At 43.0% G+C, this 12,598-nt stretch overlaps 2 protein-coding genes across 5 annotated transcripts in view; one reads left to right on the plus strand and one right to left on the minus strand.

Annotated features, from left to right (window-relative positions):
• ZGLP1 (zinc finger GATA like protein 1) overlaps positions 1 to 10,486 on the minus strand; it is a 15,617-nt gene extending 5,131 nt beyond the window's left edge. Inside the window, exons 1-4 of one of the 2 annotated variants that reach the window (XM_072149477.1) lie at positions 9,671 to 10,486; positions 2,490 to 3,221; positions 1,576 to 1,679; positions 108 to 201 (exon numbers count right to left, since the gene is read on the minus strand). In XM_072149477.1, coding sequence (XP_072005578.1) covers positions 108 to 201; positions 1,576 to 1,679; positions 2,490 to 3,221; positions 9,671 to 9,942 — 1,202 coding nt within the window. In that variant the 5' untranslated portion in view covers positions 9,943 to 10,486. Of the gene's footprint in view, positions 1 to 107; positions 202 to 1,575; positions 1,680 to 2,489; positions 3,225 to 9,670 lie in introns of both variants that reach the window. The other variant, XM_072149476.1, reaches the window with a different exon arrangement.
• PDE4A (phosphodiesterase 4A) overlaps positions 1 to 12,598 on the plus strand; it is an 873,456-nt gene that overhangs the window by 364,598 nt on the left and 496,260 nt on the right. The gene's annotated exons all lie outside the window — the stretch shown is intronic.

Below are 12,598 nucleotides of genomic sequence, written 5' to 3' on the forward strand. Positions count from 1 at the left end.
GATACCTTGTAAATGCAAAATAATAAAAAACTGCAGGAGATGTTATATATATGTTATATATATTTATGTTTCTACCACATTCACTATCGTGCAGAGTTACACATTACCTGATGCCACAGGCATTACAGAGCGGCGTCCCATCCTCCGCATCCCTCCACAGTGGTGTCTTCTGGGTCTTACAGGATGCACAGCGTTTACTTTCTACACATACAATAAAACAATTTGTATGACGATACTCCTGGATATAAATATCCCTCTACTACCCCGGGGCCACTACTCTGAGCACTGCCATACTGGGCTCTGACATGATCTATCATGACTACAGGGTGGGCTGGTCTGGGATCTAAGTGAAATCAGGGAATCTTAATGAAGTTAATTTAGGGCTCTTAACTTTGGCCTTAGGTATGTTAGGCGTCTGGTATTGGGTCTGAGTTTATTTACAGGGTCTCGGCTGGGATCTAAGTCCATTCAGAGGATCTTATCTGTAGTATTGTTTTGGGTCTTAAGGGAGTTTAGCCAGATCGGGGTATTTTGGGGTTTTATCTTCAGTTTGACGTAGTGTGAGGGATCTGGTCAGGGGTCTTAGTTAGGTTCAGTATCTGAACTTGGATCAGTCTTTATTTAATGACCTGCCTTGGAATGTACAATTCAGTTTTAGTCAGGTGTAGGAGGTTTTAGAGGAAATAAATGGGGTCTGGTTTTAGATTCTTCTTAATTTGAAGGGGTTATTTGCCTTCTGAGTTAATTTTGGAGTTCAGGTCAGGAGTGATTTGGGGGGTTTTGTCTAGAGTATGCGTAATAAAGGGGGCTGTTCTGAGGTCTGCATTGACATAGGTGATCTGGCCCTGGGTCCGAGTTGTTTTAGGTGATCTGGCCCTGGGTCCGAGTTGTTTTAGGTGATCTGGCCCTGGGTCCGAGTTGTTTTAGGTGATCTGGCCCTGGGTCCGAGTTGTTTTAGGTGATCTGGCCCTGGGTCCGAGTTGTTTTAGGTGATCTGGCCCTGGGTCCGAGTTGTTTTAGGTGATTTGGCCCTGGGTCCGAGTTGTTTTAAGTGATCTGGACTTGGGTCCGAGTTGTTTTAGGTGTTCTGGCCCTGGGTCCGAGTTGTTTTAAGTGATCTGGACTTGGGTCCGAGTTGTTTTAGGTGTTCTGGCCCTGGGTCCGAGTTGTTTTAAGTGATCTGGACTTGGGTCCGAGTTGTTTTAGGTGATCTGGACTTGTGTCTAAATAGAGTTAAAGGGGTTTGTCTAGAGTTACATTATCTGAGGGAGTGTGGACTAGGGCCGGACTGAGAATAGGATGTCCGTTCTGGAGTCCGTTAGAGTTCACTTAGGGTTCTGATTCGTAATCTCAATTAACATTGTCAATCTAGTATGCATAAATATGTGGGATTAATTTGGGGACTGGATTCTTTATATAGGACTAATCTGCATTGTGGGTCTGATGTGGAGTCCTGAAGAACTATACCCCTTTTATACTCTAAAAAAAAACCCCTATGTAGACCTTACCTGGGACTCCTACATGGTAACTGTATAGTGGTGAGTGTGGATAATAGTAGGTTATAGGGATACGTACTTGAGGAGGATACATGCATCTGATCATCTTCTGAGCCACTGGACAGAGATGTTGACTTAAATCGGAGTCTGGATTTTGTCCGTTTTCTTTTACTTCGTCTACAACTTAAAATAATCCATAAGGTCAATTAGACGATGTAGAGGATTTTTACATTTATTTATTGTGTGCCAATTTGATTTATTGTACTTTATATTGATGCACGGAGCACAGCATTGTTCTGTAAGACTGGCCTGCACCTAGATAACTTCCTGGTTGTTTGGAGAGGTTCTGGCCAGTCCTCTCTATACCACCTTTAAGCTTGTAGCGTCTTTATGGCTGGGTAACCCATTTATATTGTCCTCAATATTTACCTTCTTAGCCATCAGGTATTGCTATATTGTAACAATTGTTTAATTGTATTTTGTGGCCTCTCAAAATCTTACTGACAGAGTTCTAAAAGTCTATACATACAAGTTCAGCTTTGGAATTCTGGGTCTCTAATTATTTACTCTAGAGAGCTACTTATTGCGGTTGTTGTTGTGCTGCTGATGCAGCAGAGCCAGTATGGCTCCATGGAGACGGATTCCAGCCTAGCTAACCACTGTTACAGGCTGAGGTACTACTGGTTCCTGCTAACTAGAGGACTATTAACCTGCCACATCCAGCCAACTAATAGCCCTGCTTGTCCTCAGAGAGTATTTCTGACCCACAGCCTCTCCCTCTTTTTGCTTCACCCTGCTGGCCCTGACAGGTGTGGATGAGGCCTACACTAGGCCAGGACTAACTGTGACACCTGCAGCTATGGTACCCTCATGCCAGCCACTCTGTTCCTAGTAGAAGGTTGCCACCATACACTGTGGGGATGTTACACATGACTCCAGTGTACTTGGAGTACCTAAAATCCTGGTACATCGTCTATTATTCATGATCCATACCTGTAACAGGAAGTCATAATGAGTTGACATTCATCACACTTCTCCTTCTCGAAACAAAGATGCATCTGAAATTCAACACCCTGGAACAAGGGATCCTGTTTCTCTACACCTTTCATTGGTGTCCTTTGCTTTCGAGGGGTCTTTCTGACACACGCCGCATATTCCGTGGATGTGTTCAGCAAGGAACTGTCTCCACTTTGATCTCCACCTCCATCCACAGATGATACTCCACTTGAAGTACTTGAGTTTCGATCTTTAGACAACAGGCCACCATTTTCAATGGGACTTCTGAGTTTGGAGTCTTGGACCTTTAGTGGTGCTTTGGCAGAAGCCAGGGGACGTAAATCCTTCACTGTCTTGGGAGGCCCACCACCAACGTTCCTCCACCGGTAATCCAGGTCTTTATTCAGATGGCTGCATTTCATATTAATTAGGTTCAAGATCTCCATTGGGTTACCAGTCATGGAGGAAGGACACTCAGTCATCCTATATCCATTTACGGAAGGAGTCCTAAAATGGTCCTCCTTTGTGGAGCAACCATTCTTGAAGACCTTCTCATCTTCTAGGTTACTCTCCATTTTTGGTAGTGTTTTCATGCTTTCCTCCAGTAACAAAATAATACTGGGTTGTGAAATTTCTGTCACACATGACATTTTCTGTCCAATTTTTGAGGAATTTTTAGAGACGTTTCTTGGTGGCCACCAGTTGTCAAAGTTTACGGAGGTTTGAGATCTTCTAAGGAAAAACAGAAAATGATGCAGGTTAGGCAGAAGACTTGAAGACATCTCACATGGCGGAAGGGCAAGTTTTAGTGAAACTAGAACAAAAAAAAACTGAAAGAAGATCGAGCGGCCTTACCTGGGATATTGTAGGCCACAGCACTTACCTGAGGACTATGCCCCTCATTAGCGGGGCAGCCGAGTCGGCCATTTTGCTTCCACTATGGAGGTCCTAACTAATGGTTCTTGACATGAACATACATATTGGGGGAAATGTATCTTTATTTTAACCTGTTTTTTTCTCTTTTTGACTGTTTTGGGATGTTTTGGGACTTTTTAGGTGCTTTTTTTGTGACTATACAAGTGTCTTAAAGGGAACCTGTCAGCAGAAATTGACATAATAAACCACTGCCAGTATGTTGTCAAACAGGGGAGCAGCATCTAGATGATGTTTCTTTCATGACCCAGTATGGTCTTCTCATCCAGAAAATCTACTTTCAATTGAGTTGTAAATTGATTGTATAAAGTCGAGGAGACGTCGATTTTTCACACTGAAGTCCAGCTCTCCCTGTCTTAAAACACTGCCTTCCACTGTAATTGTGATGGTTCTGCATCCAAAGACATCACTGATCTCAATCCCCTAGTGATTTTTACACTATAAAGATCATTTTAACCCCATATTTATTGCTGTTTTAGCTCCAATAACTCTATAGGCTGGTCATTGCAAAATCCCATGGTGTGGGCAGGGCCTCGTTAAGCAGACACATTATGATCCATCTAGTTCTGTGAGCTGACAAGGTAGTTAGATTATCAGGGTACAGGTTTATATAAACTTGAATCTGGCTTCTGACATTGTACTAACACACTGACACATAGAAGGAGAGATGAGACAGATCATAGATGCATGAGATGCCTAATACACAGAGGCTGACAGACTTTTACACTGTGAGCCTGCTACATCCCACATGTGCCTGCATCCCCCTTCCCCCGGATTACTTATCCCCTTGTAGCTTGTAGTTTGCAGCCTCTCTCTCTGCTCACGAAGTCCTGGCAGGAAGTAATCAGTGTATCTGTCTCTGAGCTCCATGCAGGGGGCGGGGCTACAGGCACCACAGAAAGACACAGAAACTCAGCATCACAGCCATCACACACAAATCCAAGATGGAGGCCATCCGACCTTAAGGTCAGATGTTTCAGGGTCGTGTCTAGGGGCAACTGAAATTGTACAGTTGCTTGCTCCTACAGATGATTTTAATCACAGAGGAGGAGGCGTTCAGAGCTCCCCACCTGAACATCTGTCTCCTCCTCCTTGGCTTTATACAACCAATTTACATCTCATTTTTCGGATGATGCCACCACATTGGGCCATGAAAGATAGGGGTTACACTACTTGACAATATACTGGTAGTGGTTTATTAGACCAAAAGCTGATGACAGGTTCTTTTTAAGACGTTAGCCAGTGGGTGTGTCTGTGTTCCTAAATGTATCTTTCCAAGACAGATGTTTTATTTGTTTTGCAACTTTTTTTGAGCAAATTAGAGACTTTTTAGGTGCAAAATGAAGTACAACTTATTTCCATAAATGCACCTAAAAAGTTGCTAAATTTTTTTTTGAAAACCCACAAAAAAAGACACAAAAAACACACCTGTATCACAAAGGCAAATTTAAAAACATACATAGCGCCGCTAAAGTGTCTCGACTTCAGCAAATCACAAAAGAAAACAAAGCTACGTGTGCCCCATAGTGTTATACTGGGGAGGACGAAATAATAACGGGGCTGATGCAATTACTGGGAAAATCACCTCATTCATGACTTAGATTATTCATAGAAACCAAAATAACCCCAGGGCTCCTCTCTATGTGTCTATTGTGTGTGTCTGGAAAGGTTTGGATTATTCTAAGGAAACAACAGGAAGCTTTTATATAGATTTTTTTTTTACTTCCTGCAGTCGCCTGTAGGGGGAGCTCATTACAAAGTGTTCAATACTAACCACTATATGGATGTAGAGTGCTCCCCTAGTGGTGGGTGCAGGTATCTAGAGATGTGTAGGGGGCACTGGCAGCCATATTGGTTATTATCCAGCTTTTCTGGGAGCAGATAACCAGGGATCAGCTTATTTTTTTTCAGCTTTGTTATCTTCACATTTTTGCCTTTGTGCTATTTTTAATATCAGGAATTGTGACACTGGGGAAACTATTATTAACCATCCTTGACCTTTATCTGTATAATATTTATTAGAAAATGTCTTGCATAAAACATCTCTGTGTGATAAACAAGTCACATCGTAGCTGTTTAAGTAAGTTCATAGTGGAAGTAAATATATGGACATCCAACAACAGGGAACCTGTCAGCAGCTTTCACCATGCAGTACAGTGTTAGATATGGCTCCGGTCCCTACGGAATACACATGCACCCTCACCCGAGCAGTATCTCATGTATGTCAGAATTGCCTGCATTGTAAGGAGAATATATATATATATATATATATATTATATATAATGTCCATTTATCTTGTTGTGCTACAAAAATGGGTCTCCTGTGCAGGAACAGCGGATACAATGATACCACACCTTAACCAACTGGTAGTTCTGTATATAGCACCTTAACCAACTGGTCGTACTGTATATAGCACCTTATCTGACTGGTAGCACTGTATATAACACCTCATCTGACTGGTAAAACTGTATACAGCACCTTATCTAACTGGTAGTATGGTATATAGCACCTTATCCAACTGGTAATACTGTATGTAGCACCTTACATGACTGGTTATACTGTATATAACACCTTATCTGACTGGTTATACTGTATATAGCACCTTATCTGACTGGTTATACTGTATATTACACCTTATCTGACTGGTTATACTGTATATAGCACCTTATCTGACTGGTAGTACTGTATATAGCAGCTTATCTGAACAGAAACACCATATATAACACCTACATCTGGCTGGTATTTCTGTATATAACATCTTCTCTGACTGGAATTACTGTATACATTACCTCATGAGACCAGTAACACTGTATATTACACCTTATCTGTTCAGAAACAATGTATATTACACCTTATCTGACAGGTAATACTGTGTATTACACCTTATCTGACTGGTAGTACTGCATATAACACCTTATCTGACTGGTAATACTGTATATTACACCTTATCTGACTGGTAATACTGTGTATTACACCTTATCTGACTGGTAGTACTGCATATAACACCTTATCTGACTGGTAATACTGTATATTACACCTTATCTGACTGGTAATACTGTATATAACACCTTATCTGACTGGTAATACTGTATATAACACCTTATCTGACTGGTTATACTGTATATAGCACCTTATCTGACTGGTAATACTGTATATTACACCTTATCTGACTGGTTATACTGTATATAGCACCTTATCTAACTGGTTATACTGTATATTACACCTTATCTGACTGGTAATACTGTATATTACACCTTATCTGACTGGTTATACTGTATATAGCACCTTATCTGACTGGTAATACTGTATATTACACCTTATCTGACTGGTTATACTGTATATAGCACCTTATCTGACTGGTTATACTGTATATAGCACCTTATCTAACTGGTTATACTGTATATTACACCTTATGTGACTGGTAATACTGTATATTACACCTTATCTGACTGGTTATACTGTATATAGCACCTTATCTGACTGGTAGTACTGTATATTACACCTTATCTGACTGGTTATACTGTATATTACATCTTATCTGACTGGTTATACTGCATGTAACAGCTCCTCATTTAGGATCTGAGAAGGGATATAATTCGGGGATATATACAGGGGTCAGTATCTGGGAAGTCTCCAGTCATGTAGACACTTATTTTCCCGGGATACAATGTATCTGAGGACAGGATGTAACAGAACACTGTGTAACAGACACTCCTGCGGGTGACGTCATTAGTGGCTGATAACAGAGAGCACTGCAGAGTGCTATGTGCCATGTCCTCCCCTGCAGCATCCATCATACTATGTCCTTACCGCTGCTCCTGAGCACCACACTGCCCGCACTGCTCCTCCAATGCTATCAGGCGCTAACAGCACCGCGCCGCCCCCTGCTGGCGAGACTGCAGTATCGCAGGTGAAGAAAGCTCAGTCCCTGAGACTCACATACACCAGAAATGGAGGAAAAAACTAATTTCTATAAATATTTTCCTAATTTTTAAGAAATTCCAGACAATTATGGGACATCTTCCAGGCTGCAGTCATGAGGGTGACTATTATTCCTGTCAGAAATACTGGAATATTGTGGTGTGAACAGCGCCTAAGGGCTCTACGCCTCATCCAGTCACATTGTGGCTCCCCTGCATTTCCTCCCGTTATATCTCCCATCCATTGCCCTAAGGCCACGTTCATGGAGGTAAAATTGTGTTTTATCAAATGCAATGGAAGCGCAATGTCACTTCAGCAAGTGAGCGAAGCTAAAGCCTTTGGAATGCGCAAAAGAAAACGCAACAAAATACACAACGCAACGCATGGTGTGAATACAGCCTGACTTCCAGTAATGAAGAAAATCGCTTTTACAGAAGGCGGAGACATTGGTAACAGCTAAAACGCGTGCCGCAAGACACATCCCCACATGTGAACGTGCCCATTTGTCAACACAAATGTTAACAGCAATGTCATTAGGCAAATCTCCTTTCCTCGGCTGTTGTACTGTATTTCAAAACGTAATGTAAACGCCACGTGTGAACGCTGCCTCTGAATTGAGGTAACACTTTTCAAGGCTGATGCCGCACGTTGCATTTTATGGACCGTTTTAAAGCATGCGTTTACAAACCATTAAAAAACGGATGCCTTTTTGAATGTTTACCATGTTTACCAAGTGTAGGGAGCTGTGAAACCAGCCAAAAACATGGTAAACATTGAGGGCGCGTTCACACGTTCCGCACAGGGGGCGGAGTTTGGGGCGATCGCATATGCGTTTTCAGAGAAACGCATGCGATCGGGTTATTAATTATTCCCGGGAAATGCATATGCGATCGGCCTGAGCCCCGCCCACTGTTCGCTAGCGTTGCGTTATGAACGCGACGATAGCGGAACGTGTGAACGCGCCCCGAGGGCGCGTCCACACGTTGCGTTTTGTTTGCGTTTCAAACGCATTACAACAGCTGAGGAGGGGTGATTTGCCTAATTACATCACTGTTACCATTTCCATTTACAAAACGCATCGTAAACGCATGCGTTAACAAACGTAAACGGTAATGTAATTAGGCAAATCACCTCTCATCAGCTGTCGTAATGCGTTTCACATGCAATGAAAACACAACCAAAATGCACCGTGTGAACGCGCCCTGAGGGCGCGTTCACACGTTGCGTTTTGACCTGCGTTTTCATTGCATTTGAAACGCATATACAACAGCTGAGGAGGGGTGATTTGCCTAATCACATCACTGTTAACAACGCGTTAACGCATGCGTTAACATTGCGTTTACAAACGTAAATGGTAATGTAATTAGGCAAATCACCTCTCATCAGCTGTTGTATATGCGTTTCAAACGCAATGAAAACGTGACCAAAACGCAACGTGTGAACGCGCCCTGAGGGTGATGCCACACATGGCCTTCTGAACCCGTTTTGGTCCGTTTTTTTAAGCAGTCCATCCAGAAACGCATCAGTTTTTGATCAGTTTTAATTAAGATTATTGGTAAAACCTGTCAGAAACAGATGTGTTTTTTAACGGAATGCTTAAAAACGTGTTCATACGTTCTGCTAGCGTCGCGTTCATAACGATGGAGCTCAGGCCGATCGCATATGCGTTTTCCGGGAAACACATGCGATTGATAACCCGCTTCTCTGGAAACGCATATGCAATCGTCCCGAGCCCCGCCCCCTGTGCGCTAATAAAAGTATACATATTTATTTAATCACATACACACCAAATACACACGTAGATACAATACCACACACACATTCAGCATATTGACAGACAATACTCCTCCAGATGCCAAGGCCCCCTGTCACTGCAGGCCCCATAGCAGCTGCTATGGCTGTTACCTCTGTTGTTACGTTCAGTTGCCCTGGTCTGGGGCGTAGAATATGGTTGTTAAATGAATAGTTTGTTGGATCAAACCAACACGTATACAATGGCGCTTAATAGCAGCAGTGAATAGCGTCACAATACATTGACCGAACATGCCACGGTTATGCAAAAACATGACATTGCATCCGTAGAGCACAACATTGTTACGTGGCTGTGTGCATGAGGCCTTAAAGGAGACATTACACCCTGGAACGTTGGCGATACATAACATATACATCATAAAGTTATGAACGGGGTGGGGGGTTCCCAACTTCTGAGATCCCCGTAGATCATATCAACACAAGCAGTGTGGTTATTTTGAGCACTTTCTTTGACTTATGACGTCATAGTTCATGTTATATTATCACATTTCTATATAACATTATATCATCACCTTTTACCAGCGCCGCCTCTCCTGCGCCCTCTGCCGGATCGTCTGTGGTACTGCACTGCTGAGTCCATCGCGTGTGCAGATTCATTCAGCGCAGCAGCGGCACCTAGTGCTTGATCTCGGTACTGCGGCTGTGCACACTGTGTGATCGCCTTATTACTATGCGGATCCCCCGCAGTTTTGGAGGGCTCTGACTCCAAATAGGGAGGCAGAAGGACTTCTTTCAGCAAGGAAAAATCCGGGTAAACTCCATCAACAAACATCAGGGTCTCCATGATGCAGGATCCATTGATTTAAGAGGTCAATAGGTGCAATGTGGATGAGTAGAATAATGGATGATGAGGGAAGCCCCAGCACCTTCTCTGCTACTTGATCAGATGTGAGATTTTGGCCCAAAAAAACTAAAAAAATACCTTTACTCCCAGGGATCCCTTGTGTAAAGTGATCACCAAGGGTGATGGGGTCATATTAAACTTCAGCTCTGTGCTAGGAGACAGCTATTAACCATTCAGGGCACATGCTAGGGGTCTGAGCTATTGGGGTAACTTGTGACTCTGCAGTCTGTTCAGCAGATTGAGGGTTAAAGAGACAAGGAGGCATTGGGGCTGATGTGTAGACTTGTTTCACCTGTTGCTCCCTATTATCCTCCCCTCAGTGAGTTATTATAAGTCAGGCAGTAGGGGGCGCTGTCTCTCTCTTGGATCACAGTATCCTGCAGGAAGGTGGTGGGGTGCAGGAACAGCTTGGGTTTTCTATGCATAGAACTATATACATATAACTTTATATGAAGATGTAGCAGAGCTGTATTTGTTGTTGTGCACTTAAATTGCAATAATAATTACTTATATAGCGCCTACAGATTACACAGCGCTGCACAAAGCATTCCAAAATGGTCCCTGTCAACATGGGGCTCACAATCCTAATATATTATTTTTAAAACCTGCGGGTTTTCCCACAAAACAAGTTAAGCACTATCCACAGGATAGGGCATAATTTGCTGATCAGTGATGAGACCCCCACAGATCACGAGAACAGGAGATCTGAAGTACCCCTGTCGGACCCATATGAGCGGAGGAGCCGGCTGCACATGGCCGGGCTGCCCCATTCATCTCTATGGAGCTGACGGAGACTGCAGAGTGCGGCGCTCAATAGAGATGAACAGGGCAGACCAGCCATGTGCATCCGGATGCTCCACTCGTCTCGGGGAGCGATGAAGGGGCTGTGGATAGGACCTAAATTAAGTAGGAAAACCCCTTAAAGAGTCAGGTCCCCATCTGTGTATTGGCTTTCGTTCTGGGTAAAAGCGGATGTATAGCGGATTGTTTTTTTTTCAATGGACTTGCAATGTCAGATCGCGTTTTACATCTTCCTTTAAACCTTCTATCTGAGCGGATGGAAGGAATAAAAAAAGATGGCGGTAAATTAATGGGAAATGGAATCTTACTGATAATGGAAAACTAGGTGTCAGGTTTAATGCATAACCTTAACAGATCAGTTTTAAGATATTAATGTATCAGTCCAGACATCTGTTAAAATTACAAAGTTTTTTTTTTTTTTCAAAAAGCTGCAAAACAGAAGCCAAAACACAGATGAGAACTGGCCCTGGGGTTGCGGTCACAAGTTGCATTTTGGTTGTTTTCATTGCGTTTTGACACTCATTACAACAGCTGAGAAGAGGGGATTAGCTGAATTGCATTACTGTCCACATTAATGATTACAAAATGCAATGTAAACACAATGTAAACTCCACGTGTGAACGCAGCCTGATGGGGGGTTTTGGAGCTATGACTAGTCCCAGGCAGGATGATTCGGGTCTGAGGATAGAAATGGTCATTTGATACAATAGGCCCACCTGCAGTCCTATGTAAAAGTGCACACACAGCACCTGCACATATCATGGGAGTCTTGCTACACAGAGGTTTTGGTTTGCAGAGACCTATCTACAGTAGGTGTTCACTGTTCTATGGATTGGAGCCGTCATCAGGGTTGCTGTGGTAATGGCATTTGCAAAGACCCTGTAAAGCTGGATAAATTTGGGGACAGGTCATGTCTCTGGGCTGGTATAATTTTGCAACAATCTAGGATTTGACAAACTTGACTAAAAGGAAGCCTGGTGGAAGTCATGTCCTGTGGTATTCTGTTTAGATGACCTTGCCCCGATGAGTGCAGCTAGTTGAAGAAAATAATGAACCAGGGACACTTACCCATAAAAAAAATTATCACTGCCAGCATATATATGTGTTACCTGTGGCCTCCTTCCTTCTAAAATCAACTGTTAAAATTGCAACTAAACCAGAAGGGCTCTGGTGGGCTGTTACACTGTCTCCCTCAGCACTTCCCCTTATCGCTTTCTGTATTCTCAGCAGCGGAAAGAGGGGGGGGAGTACTGAGGGATTGGAGACAGTGTTAGGCTACATTCAGACGGCCGTATCGGGGTCATACACACGGCCATATATCCCTATGGAGAGGGGCAGGGGTGAGCAGCGCTCACCTCCTCCTCTCCCCGGGCGCCTACTATATGGTGGGCAGCAGGCGTCTGAATGTAGCCCAACAACCTGTGAAGCTACAACATGAAGGGGGTCTGTTCACTCCACCCAGAGCCCTTCTTGCTCATTTACATAATTAAAAAAGTTGATTTTATAAGGAAGGAGGCCATGGATAACAAATATAAGAAGATTACTACAGTCATGTTGTCTGGATCTATAAGTGCCCCTGGTTTATCATGATGGATTTTGATGGTAGATTTCCTTTAATGCAGAGGACATCTGGACTCCGCAGACCCAAAAGATCCAATGTGACCTCAGCATTAGAGTACAGTATTGTATGCATGAAAATCATAGCAAAGTCCATGACTTTTATGTGGTTTATAACCTGCCTCCACCATTAATCGTGTTGTATTAAAGAGATTGGGGCTGAGCTGTGATACTAAAC

Source organism: Engystomops pustulosus, chromosome 4, assembly GCF_040894005.1.
Source record: "Engystomops pustulosus chromosome 4, aEngPut4.maternal, whole genome shotgun sequence".
In the NCBI taxonomy this organism is placed as follows: Eukaryota; Metazoa; Chordata; class Amphibia; order Anura; family Leptodactylidae; genus Engystomops; species Engystomops pustulosus.